This window comes from Accipiter gentilis, chromosome 1 (genome assembly GCF_929443795.1).
Source record: "Accipiter gentilis chromosome 1, bAccGen1.1, whole genome shotgun sequence".
Classification (NCBI taxonomy): Eukaryota; Metazoa; Chordata; class Aves; order Accipitriformes; family Accipitridae; genus Astur; species Astur gentilis.
Genome location: NC_064880.1, coordinates 37,058,765 through 37,079,893, shown reverse-complemented (window position 1 = coordinate 37,079,893; position 21,129 = coordinate 37,058,765). Strand labels below are relative to the sequence as shown.

The 21,129-nt window shown below is 66.0% G+C and overlaps 2 protein-coding genes across 3 annotated transcripts; both read right to left on the bottom strand.

The window, feature by feature from the left end:
- Positions 1-81: 81 nt before the first annotated feature.
- On the bottom strand, positions 82-12,120 carry PTPRN (protein tyrosine phosphatase receptor type N). Of its 2 annotated transcripts, none has more exons than XM_049809229.1 (23): positions 11,958-12,120; positions 10,172-10,222; positions 9,868-9,981; positions 9,500-9,605; positions 9,168-9,366; positions 8,659-8,983; positions 8,333-8,449; positions 8,124-8,203; positions 7,760-8,046; positions 7,174-7,260; positions 6,955-7,034; positions 6,648-6,712; positions 4,020-4,232; positions 3,682-3,891; positions 3,444-3,591; positions 3,209-3,282; positions 2,833-2,910; positions 2,580-2,699; positions 2,301-2,467; positions 1,159-1,212; positions 981-1,045; positions 803-876; positions 82-700 (listed from the first exon to the last, which is right to left on the bottom strand). In XM_049809229.1, the coding sequence occupies exons 1-23, from the start codon at positions 12,058-12,060 to the stop codon at positions 629-631; spliced, it is 2,889 nt and encodes a 962-aa protein (XP_049665186.1). In that variant the 5' UTR covers positions 12,061-12,120; the 3' UTR covers positions 82-628. The 2 variants fall into 2 exon arrangements, with proteins under 2 accessions (XP_049665186.1, XP_049665197.1); XM_049809240.1 differs by having other exon boundaries at positions 8,169-8,203.
- An 862-nt stretch (positions 12,121-12,982) lies between these two features.
- Positions 12,983-18,253, bottom strand: DNPEP (aspartyl aminopeptidase). The gene is made up of 15 exons (XM_049810065.1): positions 18,229-18,253; positions 18,004-18,091; positions 17,820-17,908; positions 17,615-17,728; positions 17,142-17,267; positions 16,873-17,003; positions 16,420-16,504; positions 15,840-15,947; positions 15,527-15,604; positions 15,080-15,163; positions 14,633-14,793; positions 14,439-14,478; positions 13,965-14,066; positions 13,437-13,604; positions 12,983-13,096 (listed from the first exon to the last, which is right to left on the bottom strand). Exons 1-15 carry the CDS (start codon positions 18,232-18,234, stop codon positions 13,046-13,048), a joined length of 1,431 nt encoding a protein of 476 aa, XP_049666022.1. The 5' UTR covers positions 18,235-18,253; the 3' UTR covers positions 12,983-13,045.
- Positions 18,254-21,129: the final 2,876 nt, after the last annotated feature.

The window sequence follows — 21,129 nt, the reverse complement described above, 5'->3', positions numbered from 1 at the left end:
GTGCAGGCTGTTCTGCAGGGATGGGGGGCCTCCCTGTGCCCCCCCATACACACACAAGCAGAGGCCAGGCCTGGCTGCAGCTGCACGAACGCGACACGAGAACTTTATTGACATCAAGATACAAAATTATATTTCTCTAGAAATTTTTCTTCTGCTCAAGTGACGAGGCAGGGAGCACATGGAGGGGAGCTAGGGCTGGGCAGGCCCCCCTGCACTCAGTGGTCTCCCCAACCATAGGGTAGCCCCTGCCAACTCCTGCCCCCCACGTGGGCACAGGGAGGGAGCTGACACAGGACCACCAGGTTGGGGTGCAGGAGCGTGGTTTGGGGGGGGGGGGCCCACAGCCAACTCCCAGCAGCATCACCTAGTCCCCTCCTCTGCAGGGGACATAAGCCCAGTCCCCTCTGCAGCAGCGTGGGGTGCGATAGGGTTCTGTGCCCTGCACGCAGAGGGGCTGAGCCCTGCGGCCCTAGGGAGGGAGGGCAGGGGGGCCTGGGGAGGGTGGGGGGAAACAGAGCCAGCAGCACAGACAGCACGTTACAGGGAGAGCAGCCCCACGGGCAGGGCGAGGAGAGCTCACAAAGCTGGGGGGGCATGGGGGAAGACAAGAGGGGAGGGCTCCTTGCCATCACTGTGGCAGTGCCTTCAGGATGGCGTTCACTTCCTCGGCCACAGCTGTCAGCGCGAATTCAAACTGGTCCTGGGGGAGCAAAGCGGGGGGGGGATGAGGGTTCTCATCAGCACAGCCCGAGGGGCTGTGTGTGCTCAGGGAGGGAGGGCATCCCCAGTTTGGGGGGGGTACCTTTGTCTGCACCATGCCGGGCCGCTGGTCTCTGATGTGCTCCAGCGTAGCAGCTATGTCTATCTCCTTTACACCTGGGGCAGAGGGGGAAAAAGGGTGTTAGGAGGGGGGATCCACAGGTCAAGCACCTGGCCCCGCACCCTCAGACAGGGCAGAAGCAGTGCTGCCCTGCACCTACCTTTGGCCATTCGGTTCAGGACCATGTCGACGAGGATGTACGTCCCAGTCCTGCCTGCACCATCACTGCAAGACAGAGACGCTTGGACCAGGTGGACGGGCTCCAGGGACTGACTGGTGCTGGCTAGCAGGTCCCAGCCTTGCAGCCACCCCCCAGCCCGTACCCTCCCCGGCAGTACCTGCAGTGCACGATAATAGGGCAGGAGCGACCCCGGTAGCACTTGTTCACCTTCCTACAAGGACAAGAGGGAGCAGGTCAGTGCCCTGCCATGCCAGGGACAAGGTTGCACTAGGTGCTCCTCGCTGGGCCAAGCCGGGGGAGGGCAGCGGACAGCCGATGATGTGGCCCTGGGGGTCCAGCACATAGCTCCTCCTGCCTCCCCAGCAGTGCTGGGCACGGGATGGGGGCCGTGGCTAGAAAGGGGCCACAGCAGGGCGAGGAGCCTGGCTCCTCAGGTGCCCAGCCCAGGGAGGGGAGCAGTGACAGGACCCCCAAGGGAGCAGCTCTGGTCCGGTGGGGCGTGAAGCTGGGGGCCAGGCGCCGGTGGGGCTCCCGGCATGCTCCATGCAGCAGGCACGGCTGCCAACGATCACTTTTGTGACTATGCAACTGGAGCCAGATTACTAGCTGCAAATCACAAAAATGACACTGGCAGCTGCGAGAGAGAGACAGAGACAGACAGAGAGACAGAGAGAGCATGAGCAGGGCGGAGAGGAGAGCAATGTGCTCAGGGACCACCCACTGCTCTAAGCAGGGTCCCTGGCCCCACACAACCTGGGGACAGTGACCGGCCAACCCCTGGCAGGAGCCCACCACCACCCAGGGACCCCGAGACCCCAGTGGGCACTGTCCGCAGCCCTCTTGGGAGCAGTCCCAGCCCCGCAGCCCTCTCCCCAGGCCAGCTGGGGACCTGCCGCTGGCTGTAGGGCATGGAGAGCAATGGGTCACAGCTGTTCAAGGTTGGCTCCGGGGGTTTATTCTTGTACCCACAGCTGAGGAGGGTGCCAGCCAGTACTGTCCCCCCATGCCAGCTCTGGGGAAGAGCACTTTTCCACCCTCCCCATGAAGGCTGGAGAGCCCTGGCAACCTCAGCCTGGAGGGCTCTTGCCCACCAAGCTCCGCTAAGCCTCATTCCAAGCTAGCCAGAATCTGGTTCTTCTGCTCCTCCCCATGCACGGCAGCCCCCGTCCCCCCCAGCCAGTCCATGCCATGTCCCTGACCCTCATCACACCGGCAGCGATGTCCTCGCCCATCAGTCCCCTGAGGTCGGGAACGCCGCCGGCTTCCCGGGGGCTGGCATGGCACCAGGTGGGCACTCACCTGCGGAAGTCGAGGAGGGGCCGGGTGGTGGCGGGGATGCCCTCGGCCGGCCAGCTAAGGAAGTGGAACTGCGTCAGGGTGCGGGTCTCCTGCGACTGCACGTTCTTCAGGTAGAAGCTGCGCACCAGGAAATCTTCGCACCAGATGTGCTCCGACACCAGGTTCACCTGCCCGAGAGAAGCAGCCGGTGGGCGTCAGCGCCAGGCAGGGGGGCTGCACTCACTCGGCAGGACAGCAGCTGGAGAATGCTCCTTGCCACAGGCTACCGGTCACACTTGCCTCATAGATGTGGTAGAGAGAGGAGCCTTCGTCTGGCCAGTAGCGGTCACACTGCTTGACGCTGTCCTCAGCCAGTGGGCTCAGCATGACGATAACGGTGCAGCCATGCTCCCACACCATCTGCAGGCAAGGCGTGGCGGGTGTCACTGCTGAGTGACAGCCCAGGTGGGAGGGCGGCCAAGCCGTGGTGACCCATCTGGTTGGCAGCACCCAGAGGGACCCCGATGGGCTGGCACAGCGGGGTGATGCTCACCTGCCAGAAGTCAGCAATAGTGTGGGACAGCGGCCCCTGCGTGGCGATGTATGCTGGCATCCGTGGGTCGTGCTCGATCTGGAGCAGGAAAGGGAATGTCAGACCGCACGCTCCTTGGCCAGGGGTCAGTGACACTGGGAGGAGCGGGGGGATACATCAGGGGTGATGGGAAGGCTGGGGAGAAAGCTTTGGGTGCCACAGCCAGGAGGGAAATGGGTTTTAACCACGTCTGAGCAATGGGGCAGGCACATTGCTCACATCTGTAGCCCACAGGGATGTGAGCTCAGTCCAGCTCCGTCCCAGAGCGGGAGCCTCGCCTGGGCTGAGCACATCACAGAGCAGAGTGGGTGGGCAGGAGCCCCCAGTGATCACTCACGATCGGACTGGCATTGATGAAGTCGCTGCGGGACGGGTTGCTCTCGGCTTTCAGCTTGATCCGCACGTGGTCATCTGGGGAAACGGAGGCCAAGGGATGTGGCGAGCACCCAGGGGAGCTGGGGCCAAACCCGTGCCGCAGCCTGCTGTGGCCGCAAGCATCCCCGTGCCCCACACTGCCCTCCTGCCACGGCCCTGGGAGCCGGTCCCTGGGGCAGGGTGGCTGGGATGCTCACAGGGCACATAGTCGGGGTTGCGGTTCTTCTTCAGGTTGGCTTCACTCTGGGCAATGGAGCAGACGCTGGGCTCAGCCTGGTAGGCACAGAGAGCCTGCCACTCCTTGGCTAGTCGGTCCCGGTTGCGGAGGTGGTCCTCCATATAGGCCTAGGGCAGAGGGGTGGGGGTCAGCCCAGCAGCCCGGGGGGTACATGGGGGGCCAGGGAGGGGGGCTGCCACCCCACCAGGCCAGCTCACCAGGATCATGTGTCCAGTGGAGATGTCCATGTTGGACTGGACGGGCTCCTCGCACCAGGAGGGTGTGCTGCTGTGGGAGCTGGGGCTGGGCTGCGGGGCATCGCTGAACTGGGACGAGACGCTGCTGACCCGCGAGGTCTCTGTCGGTGCCGCTGGTGCCTCAGCACGGCCAAAGAGAGACTTGGCAGCCATGTGCTGGCGGCACAGCTCCTGGGGAACCCCATGAAGAGCCCTGTCCCTTGGGCACAGCACTGCCGCAGGGCAGCCCTGTGCACCCCGAGTGATGCTGACACAGCGGTGCCACATCCCGCAGGGTCCCGCATCCCTTGGGGTCCTACCTGGTACTCGAAGGTGGTGTCAGCAGCACCCTCGGGCCCCAGGGCGGCCAGGCGCTCCTTCTCCCGCTGCTTCGCATGGCGCCGGAGGCAGAAGGCCGCGGCGGCCGCGATGGCGATTCCTGCCATGCAGGCCAGTGCGATGAAGGTCAGCAGCGCTGAGTGGAAGCTGTCCCCAAAGTGGGAAGGGCGCGAGTAGGCAGCAGCCTCGTTTCGCTGTGGGCAGAGCCGAGCAAGGGTTAGCAGGGGGGCATCGACTCCATTCTGCACCACATTTGGGGTTGTTGGGGGCTAAAACAGAGCAAGGGCACTCGGTGCTGTGCTGATTCTCCCACCACCCTCAGCTGGGGTGGAGCTGGTGTCACTGGGGTGCTGGGTGTCACTAGGGTGAGGCACAGTGCACCCACCTGCATGTCGCATGGGACATTGCTCACACTAATGTGTCCCTGGAGCTGCGGGAGGGAACAGAGCCCGGCCAAGCCCAGGCAGCCACAACCTGCTGCTCCCCTACTCCCAGCATCCAGGACTGCTCCCCGGGGCAGCCCCAATCCAGGCTGCCCCCCCTCCAGGGCAGGTAGTAGTCCCATGGAACTCGGGTTCAATGGGCTCCTGCCCAGCTGGAGATCAAGGAGGGCCAGATTCAGCCCAAGGGGTTAATGGCAAAGGACGGGCCACTGCAGCGCTGGGTCCAGGGCAGCAATTGCTGCCCCCAGGGAACTTCCCCAGATGGGGCTGGCTCTCCCCTGCAGGCACTGCTCCATGGCAGAACATGGGGGAATGTGCCGGCACTGCCAGAGGCCTGGTGCCATCCCAGCTGTGGTGGCTGGGGGACAGGTCCTCCCCATCACTCTCCTCAGCTGGGATGCAGAGCAGCCCCTGCCACCTTGCAGGCAGGGCCTCCCGGGCTCCTTCCCTGTGGCTGGGAGGCACAGCCCAATGCATGCCAGTCCCATGCTGGGACAGGATGGTGCTGAGCCCTTCCTGGATGAGACTCCCCCCAAGGCCAAGACCCCCACCAGGGCCTTGTCCCAGAGCCGCTGGTGATCAGGATGCTGCTCCCCCACAGCCAGGTCTTGGGGCAGCACAGGGATGCTGGGGCATCACCACCACCAAATACCCTGTACCCAATGAGCTGCCAGAACCCAGCATTACCTCACTGCCACGGCCTCCCATTGGCTACGAGCCTGATGAGGTTACCGAGGGAACACTGCATCATCATCACCTACTTCATCATCATCACCGCTTGGGGATGCCCCTGCCCCAGGGGTCCCCTTGCCACCTGCCCCCCGCCCTGCAGCATGCCAGCCCCTGCGCCCGTGGGCCAGTGTGACTGCTGCCAGGGCCCAGCCAGCCCTGCAGCCAGGGGTACCCGCCAGGACCAGCACCTCCCAGGTCCTGGGGGCAGCCAAGCAGGAGCAGCCCTGCAGGTTTCAGAAGGTCTGGAGATGTAAGCGGGGCAGTGGGGACAGAAGGGACCTCCCTCCCAAGGCCTGCCCGGGCACTGCTGTCCCCCTGCGTCTGTGTCCCTCCTTCCCCAAATCTTGCAGCAGTCCCACCAAGTTCAGAGCCTGGAGGTGGAATGAAGGAAAAGCACAAGCTGGTCTGGACTGGGGACATCTGTGCAGAAGAGGGCTCGCAAAGCTGCCACAGCCTCCTCTGAGCCCCAGCTCCCTCATCTCTGCCATCTCTCCCAGCTCCTGCCACTCGTCACATCAAAAGGCATTGCCATAGCGACGCTCCACATGTTGCTGAGGGAGATGGGTTGCCTCGGTGGCCAGGCCACCCCTTTTCCATGGCCTCCTCCTCCTCCAAGGTCCCCCCCCTTCTTTCCTCCTTGCCCACGGCTACGGCCACAGAGCAGGAGGGTGGGGAACAGGGACCCCGGTTTGGGGAGGTGCTGCACCACTTCCCCTCCCCAGGCTGCAAACACAGGAGGCAGGCTCAGTCCCCCATCTCCAGCCCCTGCTTCTCCCCCAGGACACTGTTCCTGGGGGTCCCCAGAGGAGCACGGGGAGGGGCTGCCCCTCTCCAAGCAGATGGCTCCTGCTCCATTCCTGCCTTCAGCTGCTTTGCCATTCTCTGGGGACACGATGGCATTTTGCCTGCCTAGCCACGGTCTCTGCGGTGCTACGAGCACAGCCCAGCATGGGGGTGCCCAGGCCACAGCTAAGATGGGGTGCACAGGCTGGAGGGAGGTGAGGCTGAGGATAAGCCCTGTGGGGTGCAGCCTGCAGTCCCCCGGTCTTAGATGCAAGGGGGAAAGCCACGAGGAGACCCTCCCAAACTGCCTTCAACCCTGTGGAGCTTTTGTTTTGGAAAGAGCCGAGTGCCCCGAGAGTGCAGGCAGCTGGGCAGCATCACACTGCTGGGTGGAAGGGGGTCACCGGAGCAGTCCTGCTCCGGCCCATCCCAGATAACCCAAGTCTGTCTCCAACACAGCAGCCGAAACACTGCCTAGAGCCCTCTGCTCCTCAGCTACCCCTCAGACCCACAGGAACGGCTCGCTTACAAAGACCCCTGAGCCCCAGGGCTGTGGCACAGTGCGCTTCCCAGCTCGTACCTGGCGGCAGCACCCCCACGGCCCTGTCCCCAGCTGCCCCAGCCCCGAGGGACGGCCACGCTCACTCCTACCTCTCCCACTCCTGTTTGCACGATCTTCAGGCCCAGCTCTGCCTCCAGCTCTGCCTTCACTTGCTCTGTAGATGGAGAGCAGATGGTCAGAGGGGTGCTTCCCCTCCACCCAAGAGACCCCCCCAAGAGACAGAGCCAAGGGATACCCCTGACAGTTGCCCACCCCAAGCCAGCTCCCCAGTTCAGCCAAGGGCACTGGGATGTACGGTGGGAGCCCCCTCCTCCCAGTCCCTGGGAAGGGGCACCCCACAACTGGGCAGGGGGCGGAAGAGAGGAGCAGGACCAGCAGGACCCCTGCCCAACTCACCAGCCTGGCTGGCCACGTCTGCCAGAGAGAGGTTCTGGGGGTTCTGCCGGATGCGGAAGGTGAGCGCAGGGCCCACGACACTGCCAGGGAGCAGGGGACACAGCGTGAGACCAGGAAGAACAGACCCCCTCCCCATACCCACCACAGCCCAGTCCCTCCTGGCCACTTGCCCTGTACCCCCGCTGTGACAGCAGCACCCTACGGCCCCGCTCCCCTCACCTGATGTTGATGAAGCTGGCCGTGGAGAGGTGGAGGTGCTTGGCGAGGAGCTCCAGCAGCCGCACGCCAGCGGCCAGGCCCAGGGGCCTGTGGGGACAGCGGCAGGGTGAGGAGCGGGCAGCGGGGTCGAGGCGAGAGCCCACTCTCCCTGCAGCTGGGGAAGGGCGGACAGGCAGGCTCAGGGAGTCCCATGCATGCAGCAAGGGCTGTGCTGCCTGCAGGGGCGTCACAGGGTGGGCAGGAGGTAAGAGCATGGGGATGTGCGGTGACGGGGGTGAGTTGACCCCCCCTATCCTTGCACACTAGCATGCACAGAGGCAGCTGTGCGGACATGCTTGGCCGAGCCTGTCCCAGCCTCCCGTCCTGCAGCAGCGAGCTCTGGCTTTGGCATGAGCTGAGAGGAAGGTTTTGGGGTGGGACAAGGGCTGCAGGTGGAGAGGGGACAGGGAAGCTGACCCCACTGGAGACCTGACCCTACCACAGACCCAAACAGGCTCAGCTGAGCACAGGGAGCCATGACAGCTGGTGTGGGGGGATACAGACCCTCCACACATGCACACCCCCTCACCCAACCCCCAGCTCTCACTTCTGGTCCGTGACGATATAGCCATACTCGTCCGGTGGCCGTGTGCCCTGCTGCGCCCCACCATCCTTCGCCTCTGTGTAGCTCTTCTTCTCCACCATGATCAGCTTCCCAGGGCTGAGCACGTCCCCGCCGTGTCCCTGCTGCGGCTCGGCCCAGGGGGCTGGCGAGGACGCTGCCCTGCCCCTTGGCCCATCCCCTGGGGAGCTGCTGGCTGGGACTTTGGGGGGTGGCACTGTAGAGGAAGGGGGCACTGGCTCCTCTGCGTGCTGCATGTCCCCCTCCGTCACCTGGAGGAAGGGAAAGGGAGGAGCTGGGATCTCCGAGGAGAGCCCTGGGGGGCTGCATCCCCACCCCCCCATCCCACCTGTGGCGTGGCACCTCCTCCAGCACCACCCTGCTGCAAACCCACCCGTTTCACTGTGGGCACTTCGGGGCCAGCAACACCTGGGAAGGAGAGACAGAGGTCCTGCAGCACCTGCCCTGAGAGGCAACAACACCCCCTATCCTGAAATAGGGCATGCTGGCACCCACTGATGCCAGTCCCTGCCTGCCCCGTCCCTGTACCCTACTCACCAGAGCTCTGGAGCAGCTGGAGGAGGGTAGAGAGGCTGCTCAGCTGCTGGGGACTCAGCTCCGGCAGCCCCAGGCCATAGCTGGCCAGGAGGGAGGCCAGTCTCTTCAGGGCAGCATCTGCAAGAGGATGCAGCATCAGGTCGGATGCTCTGCATTCACACAAGGGAACACGGGCTGGGGACACAGCAGCAGGAGCAGGTGGGGTTGGGGGGATGTGCTGCCCACAGCCACAAAGCCAAAGAGGAGGGAGAGTGTGAACCACGAGGAACGTGGCTGTGGGGACAGGATGGGGATGAGGGCTGGTGCCTGGCTGGAGGACATGGTACCCGTCTGTGCAGGGGGTGGCTGGGCAGCCAGGGCCACTGGCCGCTCCCTCTCTTCCATGTCTCTGTAGTCACCAGGGAGCTGCAAGCTGTTCTGTAGCCTGGTGCTGGCAGGGTCTGGGCGGCCGGCTTTCTCTCTGGGCAGGGAAAGCATGCCCAAGTCCTGGAAAAGATGGCCCCCATCCGTTCCTGGCTGCCCACCATAGGAGGGCACAGAGCTGGCCCCAAAAAGGGCCTGGGCAGGGACCCGGCCCAGCAGTGAGGAGGTCTCAGGGCTCTGCCTGCCAGAGCTGCTGGGGAGCTGGTGAGCGCCATCCTGGTAGCCAAACTGCAACCGAAACACAGAGCCGCCATGGTCAAACCCCACAGGGCCCCTGCCACCCCATGGCAGGGCACCCCAGAGACAGAGGGGCATCCCAGCACCGGCAGAAGGAGGGTGCTGGGAGTGCAGCAACCCCCTGCCCATCTCTACCTTTCCGCCTGGGATAAGGGGGCTCGCCCCCACAGCTTACCTTGTGGTAGGAGTAGGGGTTGAGCAGAGCCTCCTCGTAGCCCAGCTGGGGTGGCTGGGACAGCAAGAGGTGCTCCAGGTACCGCTGCACCAGGGGGGAGGGCAGCAGCGGTGGAGGCTGTCCCAGATGCTGAGCTGCTGGCAGGCCGGTGTCCGCAGGGAGCGGGGCTCGCCGGGGGGAGCCACGGAGGGGCAGGAACCTCAGAGGCAAACAGTGCCAGCGTAACTCATCTGGGTAAGGGGGAGGTCCTCCCCAAAACCCCATTTGGGGGGGCAAAGCCCTTGCTGCCCTGCTGGGCTCTGCTAACAGGCTGGCGGCTGGTGCTGCCTTACCTGTCCCTGGCCACCGGCTCCAGCGATGGCGGCGGGCGGAGGCGGGGGATGCGCTCCATCTCCTGCGAGATCACATACTGGGTGATGCCATCCTGCCACGAGAGCCCTGCCACAGGAGGGGGCTGTGAGACACAGAGGAGGCCTGGGGACCATGGGGCGAGTGCACGGGAAGCTGCCCTGGTGTCCTGACCCTGTGTCTTATGACCCACGTTTGGCCCTGATCCTCCCAGAATCAGCTGGACCCCTCTCAGCCCACCCTGGCCCCTGGGCCAGCAGGACCCCAGACAGCCCTAGTGCCACTAGGCAATGCTGCCTGACACCCCCTCCCCACCAGACTGCAGTGAGTCCCTGCACGGTCCCCCATTCACCTTGTGCCATGAGATGCCGCAAGACATCCTGCAGGCGCTGGAGCACAGGAGAGGTAACCTGGAAGTAGGGTCTGTCCTGCACGGAGCCCACCTGGCACTGCCCAAACAGCCCATCTGTAAGAGAGGGGAGGTGGTGGGGCCGGATGGATGAACACCCTGGGGTGAGGGTCTGTGGGCACAGCCCCACCTTTCTCCTGCCACAGCCCCCCACATTGCACCCCAAGTTCCCCTGCAAGCAGCCCTGCACTCTCCACACCCCCTTGGGAAGGAAGAAGGGATCCCTGCAGCCCCGCTAACCACTTACCCTGCACACACACCTCCTGGGGGGAGCACAGCCTCCGGTCAAACAGGCAGCCTGGGACAGACAGACAGACAGGCCAGTCAGTACAGCATCCGAGGGGGGCTCCAATGGCATTTGCTCATAACCAGCTGCTTGGGGAGCCCAACTATCCAGGAACGTGCCATGGGTGGTGATGGTGGTAGGGGGCACAGCCTAGTAGCCCAGGGCAGGGCCTCGATGCCAGCCTTCCCTGCCCCCCCCGCCCCCCCAAAGCCAAGATGGGGGCTGTGTACAAAGCCTGCCCCTGGCTTAGGGAGCAGGGGGAGGCCTGGAATTTTTTGGGGTGCCAACAGTTAGGAAGGGAAGGCTGAGGGAGCAGAGACCTGCAAGACCACATCTGTTGCCCTCCCACATGTGGCACTACGAGGCAGGGACACAGCCCTGTGCCCTGTGACACCAGAGACCCACTCTCCCTATGAGGGGGACCCCAAAGCACGCATGCAGCGGGCTGTGTGTGTGTGTGCGTCTCTCTCCAACCCCTTCGGGGGGCAGCACTTGGGCAGGGGGCGGCTTCCCCCTTCCTCTCCCCCCCCCCCCCCCCCCCCCCCCGTCTCGGTCCAAGACCGTCAGCAGCGAGACGGCAGCAGGCGATGACTCAGCCCCGGATGGCGAGGAAGGAACGAGAAAACAACCGGGGGGAGGGGAGGGAGGGGCCCGCCGAGCCCGCCGCGGGGGAAGGGGGCAAGTGGGGATGGGGGTCTCCGAAACCCGGGCACCCACGGCCCCGCTCCCCCCGGGGCGGGGGCCAACGCAGGTGCGGGGCGCAGGACCCCGGTGCCGAGGGGCGACCCCCGGGGGGCCGGACCGGGCCGGCGGGGCCGGGCGGGCGCTGTCCGCGGTGCTGAAGCGGCGCAGCCGCCTCCCGCCGGGACGCCCCGCTCCGCCGGGAGGGGCGGCGGCACCCGCCCCGGGAGACACCCCCAGGCAGAACCGGGGCTCGGTGGCAGCCGCTCCGATCCCGGCCCCCGCCTGCTCCCGGAGACGGCGGGGCCACCGCGGTGCGGCCGGACCCGTCCCGGCGCTCCCGGGCCCACCGGAGGACGAGGGACGCAGCAGCCCCGGGCGTCCGGTAGTGAGTCAGCGGTCGCCGGGGCCGTGCCGTGCGGGGGGGGGCTGCAGCTCTGCTACCGGCAGCGGAACCTGGGTCTCCGAGAGCCCCGGGCAGGGGCCGCACGGGCCGAGCTGGAGGACAACAAATGCACCGGCCCGCCCTCGCGGCCCGGGCCTGGCCGCGCTTACCGGCGGAGGGCGGCTAAAGGGCGCCAGGGTCCCGGAGGGACCCGCCGCCTAGGGCCGCTGCCCCGGGCTCCCCTTCCCAGCAGCAGCCCCGGGCTCCCCATCCCTGCGGCAGCCCCGGGCACCGGCTTTGCCCCGGGCAGGGTCCCTGAGCGAACACCGCCCCGCTCCCGTCCCGTCCCGTCCAGCCGGCCCCGGGGGCGGCACCAACTCTCCAGCCGGCGGGGCGCCGCGGGGCGCCCCGGGGCCAGCACCAGCACCGCCACCAGCCCGGCCACCCCAGGAGAGAGGCGCTCCCCGGTGCCAGTGACGCACCCGCGGCCCCCAAGCTACCTTCTCCCGCCCTTCCACCGGGACCCAGGCCCGCGGCCGCGCACCGTGACAAGCATCCACGGCAGCAGCGAGAGCACCGGCCGCGGAGCCCCCTTGCCCTGCCGCTCTCCGGGAAGCGCCCGCCCCGGCCCCGGCCCCCGCGCTGCCCGGGGCGCCGCCCTGCCCGGGGCGCCGGTCTCACCGTGCGCGGCGGTGGCGGTAGCTGAGGCGCCGCCGTCCCGCAGCAGCCCGCGGCCGGCTAGGAGGAGGAGGCAGAGGAGCGCCCGGAGGAGCCGCCGCCCCATGCTCCGCTCACGGCCGCACCATGGCGCACCCGCCGGCCGCGCCCCCGCCGCCGCCGCCAACCCGCGCCCCGCCGCGCCGCGCGCCCCGCCCACCGCCGCCTCCCCGCCAATGGCGCGCGGCCCGCTCCTGCCGCGCCACGCCCCTCTGATGGACAGCCAGTCAGAGACCCGGACTTCTTTCCCTCCCTCCACCCGCACGTCGGGCTCACGCCCCCCTGTTATCGAGCGAGGCCAATTACGTCGTTCCCCGGGGGAGGGGGTGGGGAGTCGGCCAAGCACCGCGCCAATCGCAGCCTCCCTGGAGGCGAGCCACGCCCCCCGGGGGTGTGCCACCGCGCCGGCAGCGCCTCCACCAATCACCGGCTGCCCCTTCCCAGCCCTGCGGCCCCACAGGCTCCCGCGCGGGCCACGCCCCCGAGAAGAGCCCAATGAGCCGCGAGCACCGGGCCACACCCTCACACCCCCGCCCAGCGGCCCCACCCCGGGAAGGGCGGGAAGGGAGCCGGCGGCCCCCGAGCCCCCAGCCGGTGCGAGCAGGGAACACCCCCACCCCAGGCAGGGCACTGGCAGCAGCTGGGGGGCTGGCAGGGGGCTGGCAGCACCAGGCAGGACCCAACAGCACACCCCTGCTCACAGCAGGGTAGGCTCAGTCGTGTGTCCCCATCCCCCCCCGCCCAGGGACAGGGGCAGCCCCGGTGCTGCAGGAGGTAGGGGACATCCTCTCCCCAGCTCTGCTGGGGGGGATAGGGGGAACGATCTGCCCGTTAGCTGGGACATGGCACTGAGGGATCCGCTGTTGGGGGGGGGTGAACACCTCCCACTCCTGGCCTCAGGAGAGAGCACAAGTGGGAGCCACAGGAGTCCCCAGGGGCACCCAGATCCATCACCCCCACCCCCAGCCATGCTCACGGACCACTCGCTAGTGAGACAGAGACGCTTTAATGGCCCCAGGGCTGAGCCCACAGCCGCTCCTTCCCCCCCGTGCTCAGTCGACCACCAGGCTGCTGCTGACCGCTGGCAGGAGCTCGAAGAAGCCCTGGAAGGAGACAGGCCGTCAGGGTGGGGGGACAGGCAGCGGCTCCCCGTTGGGTTACGAGCGGCGTCATAGCAGGCAGCTCCTCGCAGAGAGCAGGACCGCGTTGCCATGGTAACCCATCACTGACTCAAGGCTATCGCCGGTTGCCATAGGAACCATTTGGGGATGGCAGTCGCCAGGGAAGGCTGGGATGCGAGGGGGCACCTCCGGAAGCAGCCAGTACCGGCAGGATAGCCGGGCTCAGCCCCAAGGACGGGGGCTGGATGGGGACACGGGGATGCGGGAGATGTGGAGCAACAGGGAAGGGGCTTTGGTGCAAGACAGGGGACACGGGTCTCACCTTAAAGAGGGTGATGCTCTGGAGCACCCCCGAGGTGCAGCACATCTCCCGGATGGAGTGCATGGCCAGCTGTGGGCAGCCGATGTCCAGCACGCGCAGCCCCAGGCGGGAGGCCAGAATGGGGCCGATGGTGGTTCCACAGGGCGTGTCGTTGCGCACCATGAACTCCTGCACGGGGACACGGCCTCAGCAGCTGCCCACGCTGCCCAGACAGCATCCCAGCTGGGACCCTGGGGCCCGAAGGGAGGCAACCTGGGATGGGGAAGCAGCACCATCCTCGAACCAGGATGCAAAATCCCCCAGAGATGGGATGTGCTCAGGCCAGGCTCTCCCCTCCTGTTCCCAAGCCTGCTCCCCAAGGCAGTCCCAGAGCTGGAGCCCCAGAGAAGGAGGCAGTGCAGACCTCGGTGGGGACAGGCATGGTAACTGAGGGGTGGGGGTCTGGCACAGGACCCCCTCTCCTGAACGTAGGGCAGGGCGGCGGCCCAAGCTGTAACGTTCACAGAGGGCTCGCGCAGCCCCGCTCACCTGCAGAGGAACACCCACGCGGGCGGCGATGTCCCGGATAACAGCTTCGGTGACAGCCGTGGAGGCGTAGCGCTGGTTGCTGTTCACTTTGATGACGGGGCCCTGCACAAGGGAAGGCACCGCAGGCCCACGATTGACACCGGGGATAGTCGGTGTGTCTGGAAACACCCGTGCCCGGGCAATGCTATCCCAGCCCAACCCACCAGTTCATTCTCCCCTCCCTGGGTGATCCGTGGGGATGGGGACAGCCCCAGCTCAAAGCAGGGAAGGGCTCCAGGGCCAAGGTGGCAGTCCCAACTGATTAACACCAGATGTGTGGCATGGCCAAATCGTGCTGTGGCACAAATGTCTCCCATGTGAGTGCCGTTGAGTTGCCCCCCGGGACCGTGCTCCAGGGAGCAGCTGGGTGTTTCACAGCACTGCAGGAGAGACGTACAGCATCTGTCCCAGCCCACAGCAGAGGGCTGCCCTCACCTTGTGGAAGGCCGGACGATGATTCTCCTCATGCTTGTCCCTGCAAAAGAGAAGCAGGAGTTTCATGCTACAGCCCTCCCTCCCTGCTGCGACAAGGTTTATGCTATCTGTACTCCCTGGGGAACGACACGGATACATCCCCCCAGCTGGCACGGCAAGCTGCCCTGGCCTACAGCACAGCTCAGACTACTCACACGTAGTTAGGGTGCACAGCGTGGGCCATATCAGCGCTGATCATGTAGGACTTGGCCACAGCCTCCTCGAAGGCTGTCAGGTTTTGCGGCGATGCCGAGATCCGGCGCAGCACCAGCTCCGTCAGCAAGGACTCCGCGCCCTGTGCACTCTCTGACCCTACCTGCCAAGGACCACTGTCAGCACAACCCACATGGTGCAACCCCCCCCACCCCCAGCACCCCAGGGGCCGACTAAGTGACAGGGGGCTCCCCAAAGCCAGCAGAGTGCTTCCAACCACATTAGTGCTTCCCACTCCTGCCTGGGCAATGCTCCACAAGGGGTAAGCAAACCTCCCCTTGCCTCGCCAGGGCCTGGGATCTATCTCCTGTTAGGCTTGGCTGAGGGAGAGCAAAGAACATGGAGCCCCTCCCTGCACTAGCCACCCCAGGGCTGTGCCCCTCACTCACCTCCTCGTTGTCATAGAGTGCAATGAGACGCACGTTGGGCTCCTGGGAGAGGGAGGAGGGTGTTGCGCACGAGTCAATCAAGGCCTGCAGTGTTAGAGGAGAAAGGACACCAGCTCAAGTGCCATCCCATCCTGGGAAGCTCAGCACTGAGCTGGCAGGAACTTCTCAGGAGAGCCCAAAGCACTGAGGAAGGGAGCTGTGAGCACACACATTACCCAGCGAGAGCAGGAGTCAACCCTGGAGCTGCTGGGAACCCCCCCACACCCAGCAAAGGTGGCAGCCCCCCCCCCCCCCCATCCAACCCCAGATTCTCCAACAAGCCAGGTCCACCCTATAGGAACACACCTCCCTGAAGAGCCTCAGTCCAGGCCACAGCCCCGCCAAGCTGAGCTGGGGTGCATGGGGGCCATGCTGCAGCCTCTAGGCTCCTTTCTCCCTCCTGCTCACCTGAAGGGCGCAGTAGCAGCTGTGCAGGTTGTCCAGGCGTGGGGAAAAGATGAACTCGTCGAAGGCACCACCCAGCGTCTGCAGACAGAGAGCCAGGAGGAGAAGGGCACAGGCTCTGGGTCACCAAAAAGTACCTGCCACTGGATATCCATTCCAGTCCCCTCATCTCTGCTCCTCAGGAGCTGCCGCCTCTCATTCCACTCAGCTCCCAGCCCTGGCATGTCCCAGGCAGAGGAATCGTGCCGGGTAAAACCTGTGCAATGCCAGCCCGCAGGCTGTGTGCAGGCAGAGAGAGGCTCCTGCCCTTACTCACCGCTGGCTGCGTATCCGCCAGGCATAGTTCCAGCTCCACAATCTGCTCCGGTTTCACCCCCAGCTGGGGGCAGAGCAGGGAAAGCAGGACAGGGCTGTGCCGCTCTGCCTGGGAAAAAAGCAGACCTGCGGGCTGGGCAGGCAGTGGATGGCAGGGGAAACTCCCTGTTCACCCTGGCAGAGCCATCCCACACCCCACTCATGTTGGCACAATCCTCCCTCCTACTAACACGTCCTGTGTTCAAGCCCCCACCTCACACAGGACAGCAGGGCCACTCGCAGGGTGCAGTGAGGGCCTCTCTGCCCTCTGTGCAATCCCCTCTCCCTGCCCTGCCTCCCCAGGGAGACCCTGATAGCTTTACGGGGCCTGCACCTCCTTCCTGGTGCCGCAGACCAGGGTGGGAACAAAGAGATGGCTGAGCAGATGCGTCATGTATGCAGCTCAGGCGCAGAGTGGAACATTACCAGAAGTTCATGGGGAGAAGGGAAACCTGCTGGCAGGTCCCCGAGGACTGGAAATCAAAGGTGACAAGTGTGAGTTCCTAGCAAGCACCCCTGCTAGTCCTTAGCACCCGGCTCACCTGGGCCGCGGCATTGCAAGGTGTGGCCTCCATGAGCACCTCCTTTTCCAGCTCCTCCTGCACAGCAGTGGCCAGAATGGGAACCCTGTGGGGAGACAGTGCTGTTAGTTCCAAGGGCTTTGCTCACCTGCTTGGGTCATACACAAGCAAGCCTTCCTGGGGTGCCTGACTTGCTCCTCCACGGAGCAATTGCCATGCCGAACGGAGCAAGGACACACAACATTTCAAGCACCGATCTACTGTGTCACCTCAGGACACCCCAGTGTTCTTTCCCAAGTCCCAAGCTTGGAAGCATCTCCTGGGAGGACTGCGTGGGGCTGAGAAAAGCCATTGCAGACCTCCCCACTGCAATGAGCGGCTGCCAGAGGGAGAGAGCTGAGGCTGGGCACCGCTCCAGCTGAGTCCCAGCCCTCCTGAGGGCTGGCCAGGGTTCAGGGCCGAGCCAGGCCTTACAGGTGGTGCTCAGTGTTGGGCCCAAAGTTCTCATTGATGCTGCGCTGCAGATGGATGGCCAGGTGGGGAATGCGGAGGATGGGCCGCTCCACACGTACTAGGCGCTGCTCCAGGCGCCCCGTGGCCGGGTCCTGAAACACAAGGACAACTGCTGGGGCCAGGCCTGCAGGGCTGAGAGGTTGCAGTAGGTCCCACTCTGGGTGGGAGTCACGGACCCAGAGCCAGGGGCACGCAGCTAGCCTACTGTGCCCGTCCCAAACCAGGCTCACCTTTATGATCACCCTCCCAGCCACGGTGAGGTCACGGTCAAACCAGGTGTTCCAGATGCCCCCTCCGTAGGTCTCCACGCCGACCTGCACCATGCCCACCTGCCCCCGCTTAGAGCGCCGCTTCACCTGGGCGAGAGCAGAGGCGTCAGTGCCGGCACCGCAAAGCCCCAGGGACTGGGTAACTGGTGGGTCCTGGGCAGAGCACGCCCAGAGCTTCATCGCTGATCCTGTCAGCGCAGAGTGCTGGGAGGTGCTTTGTGGGACAGGGGACACCAGAGGCTATAACAGCAGGTGAAGCGATGCAGGGGGCGGCACGGGCCACTCTGGGTGGCAGATTTGGGAGGTGTAGGGATCCAGCAGCGGTGCTGTGGAGCACGGTGGGAGTCAGGGTAGCTTTTTCTTGTGGAGTGAAACTGGAGGGCACCAGAGAAGGCCCCAGCCCCGGGGGAAGGCAGTCGGCTGGCCGGCCTTACCCTGAGGCAGGGGCTGTCGGTGTGGGCCCCCAGCAGGCTGAACCCATTCCCGGGCTGGAACTGGCCGCCGACGGCGAAGGCGATGAGGGTGGAGTAGTTCCTGGTGACGAAGTACTGGGGGCAGAGGAGCAAGGGAGAGGGGCAGGGGTGAGGGCCGGCCGCCTCCCCCCGCCATCCCCGCCGCCCTGCCCCCGGCCGGGCCCACCTTCTGCGCGGGTCGCACCTCCCAGTGCTCCGTCTCCTTCAGCTCCTGGAAGCCGGCCTGCAGCAGCCGGCTGCGGCACTCGGCCACCACTGCGGGGAGAGCGGGGAGAGCCGTCGCGGGGGGGGCCGCACCGAGGGAAAGGGAAGGGGCGGGGGGGGGCCGGGCGGGCCCAGCGGCTCCTCACCGTGGTAGGGCGAGGGGCTCCGGTTCACGAACTTCACCAGCTCCTGCGCCGCCGCCTGCGCGGCCTGCTTCGAGCCCTGCGCCGCCGCCTGCGGGCACCACCGTTACGGGACATCTCCACCCCGGGCCGGGACCCCCCGGGGACACCCCCTCTACACCCCCCCATAGCCCCGGGCAGGGCCCGACCCCCTCCCCGCGCCTGCCCACCCGCTCGCTCGCTCGCTACCTGCATGGCCGCCGCCGCCGCCCCCCGCCCCGCCGCCCCGCCTCGCGCGCCCCCTGCTGGCGCGGAGGAATGCGCCCAGGCGGCCCGAGAGTGCGCACCCCGCACCCCGCACCCTGCAATCCGCACTCTGCACCCTGCACCCCGGCAATCCGCACCCTGCACCCTGCACCCTGGTCCGGGGCCAGGCAAAGCCGGCGCCTGCCAAAGCCAGGACAGAGCTGTGGGGGCTGGGTGGGTGGAAGCTGGGCGCAGGCAGGAGGGGCTGGGGCGGGAGCCCAGAGGCAGGGATGGGCTCCCCAGGGATGGTCACCCTGGGGTGCCCCAGTTCTGGGCACTAGGTGAGTAGGGGATGCCCCGAAACAGGGCTTGGCCCGCCTGCAGCTGTCCCCGCGCTGCCCAGGGGTGCAAGCGCACGGGGGAACGCGCACGCTTCCCGCAGGCGGGGTGTCTTTGGGGTGAGTCACTGGTGTAAGCCAAGCTGCAGCCCCCCGTCGTTGCTGCTCCCCCACCTCGGCAGCGCTCAGCCCTCACAGAAAACAAGGCACAAGCCCTTGGTGCCATATTGGGGGCCAATGTCCCTGAGGGACAGCGACGCGCAGGGGTGCTGGGAGTTGGCACGGTGGCCGGGCAGCACCCCAGCGAGGGCATGGCCTGGGCACGTCTAGGGGATGGGACCCCCCCTCAGCCTCACATGGATCGGGGTGGCTCCTGCCCTTGGCTGGGTCCCCTACGTGGGCTGGGTGTGGCGGTGGGGTTTTGGGTTTCCATCGCTGCTCGTGCATGATTTCCTAGGAAGATCCTGTTTTCCCAGCAATAGGTCTGCAGCCTTAGGAGGAAGATGGCAGCCTGTGAGCGGTGCTTGGGGCCCAGGTGCTCAGTGCCAGCCAGATTCCCAGCTCCTGAGTCACGGGTGTGGGAACCCTGTTAGCTGGAGGCACTGTCCGTGTCCTGGGGACTGGAAACTGGTGGTCCTGTTGCCCCTGACCCTGGGACCTGCCGTGCCGGCAGCTTGCGACAGCTCTGGATTTATGCTCCCACCCCCCAGCACCTGCCTCTCCCCCCCCTCAAAAGGGAACAAGCACCCCCACTGCTTGGCACCCTGCAAGCTGACAGCTGGAGGGTCTCCATGTCAACCACAGCCACCATAGCAAAACACAGGGCCAGCGCCCCGCCGAGACAGGACCAGGCTGGGAGCAGGCACCCAGCACCCTGGCCCAGAGCTGGGCCACACTCACTCTCTGCCCTGCACCCTCCTGCTGAAAGGACATGGGTGCCAGGCAGCCGTCCCCCTGACTCCTCCTGCTAGCATCACCCCCCACTGCTGCAGGTACCCAGCTCAGGGCTGGATGCTGCTGGGTGGTCTCCAGGCCATGCCTGGGGGACATCTGGGGACATTTGCAGCATGGGTGCCCAGAGCCCATGGCCCCTCCGGCTGGTGGCTGCCCGGATGGGTGGGCACCCAGTGGACACGGGTGCCCAGAGCAGATGGGTCCGGGGGTGGGTGAGTGCAGGAGCAGGGGGGGTGCCCGGATCTGGGGTGGCCGGAGCAGGGGGTGAGTGGCAGGGCCGGGTGCGGCCCTTGCCCAGCCCTGCAGGCGTGAGCAAAGGGCAGCGCCTTGGCATGCCACAGCTATTCCCGGAGGAGCAGCGGGGTTTCCAGAAAAAGCTCCCGCTGGCTATTTCCGGGTGGGCTCTGACTCACCCCTGGCCGGGTGCCGGGGGCTGCACAGCACCTGCCGTGGCCGCCCCCCACCCCATCACCACGCCGCTGGGAAGGCACTGCTCCTGTCCCCATCCCTCTCTGCCCCATGGACGCCTGGGTGCAGCAGGATAGCCCCAGGCAGCCCCCCAAAGCCGGCATCAGCTCCTCCTCGGGGCGCTTGCACCCCGCCGCTGGGCTCACGTGTGTGCCCAGGGGAGCCTGGCAGGGGCAGGATCGGTGGGAACAGGGCGCCGTGCCCCTTCCCACATCTCCTGGCAGCCCAGGGTTGGGTGCCGTGCAGGCTTTGCTCCAGGAAGCGTTCCCTGGGGCAGCAGGTGGCTGTGGGGATGGGCAGCCAGAGCTGAGCCCTGCTGGAAAGGGTTAACGGAGAGATGGCCCAGGACAAAGCCTGTAAACACAGCCGGAGCTCCAGGAAGTGCCGCCCCCTTCTCCTGCTGCTCGCCAGGCTGCCTGGACCCCCTCCCTGCCCGCCCTGCCAGGATGAGCGCAGGGATGGCACCCATCGAGGCCGTCCCCCCCATCCCGGCCCACGTGTCTGAGCATGAGAAAGTGAAATCACTGCCCAGGCATTGCTGGAGGCTGAGCGAATGGCCACCATGCCTTACATGAGCCGCCAGTGATGCAGCGGGTAACGGCTACCTCATCTCACTGGCATGGGTGATGCTATCGAGGCCTGCGGGAGGGCAGAGAGACACCCCAGCATCCTCATGGACCACGAGGGTGGCCAGTCATCCCTACATCCTCGTGGACCGCAAAGGCAGCTGGGCAGCCCCAGCATTCCCATGGATCACTAGGGCAGGTGGACATCCTCAGCCTGCCCCTGGGCTGCGGGGATGGGTGAACACCCCCAGCATCCTCACAGATTGCAGGGCTAGCTGGAGATGAGTGATGGGGGCAGGTATATGCCTCGAGCATCTGCATGGACATGGAGGTAGCTGGTCTCCTGCAGCATCTACATGGCCCTGGGGGCAACACGTCACCCCCAGGATCCTCGTGGACCACAGATGCAAAAACTCACCCTGAGGACCTCCAAAGTCCTGGGGGGGTGTGTGAGCAAACACCCTCCAACATCCATACAGGTTACAGGGGCTAGCTGAACACCCCCAGCATCCACGCATGCTGCAGGGCAGCCAGGCACCCCAGCATCCCTGTGCCATTTGGAGACAAGCCATCGTCCC

Bases quoted from the DNA above. Each gene is read 5' to 3' on its own strand.
- PTPRN (XM_049809229.1), bottom strand. From the start codon at position 12,060: ATGGGGCGGCGGCTCCTCCGGGCGCTCCTCTGCCTCCTCCTCCTAGCC. The intron at 3,592-3,681 runs GTGAGCTGGCCT...CCTCTGCCCTAG, and splicing joins CCACTGGACACATGATCCTG to GCCTATATGGAGGACCACCT. The intron at 1,213-2,300 runs GTGAGTGCCCAC...TTGTCCTTGTAG, and splicing joins CCCCTCCTCGACTTCCGCAG to GAAGGTGAACAAGTGCTACC.
- DNPEP (XM_049810065.1), bottom strand. The intron at 17,909-18,003 runs GTGAGGAGCCGC...CTCTCCCCGCAG, and splicing joins GAGCCCCTCGCCCTACCACG to TGGTGGCCGAGTGCCGCAGC. The intron at 15,948-16,419 runs GTGAGCCGGGTG...CTTTTTTCCCAG, and splicing joins CTTGCAATGCCGCGGCCCAG to GCAGAGCGGCACAGCCCTGT.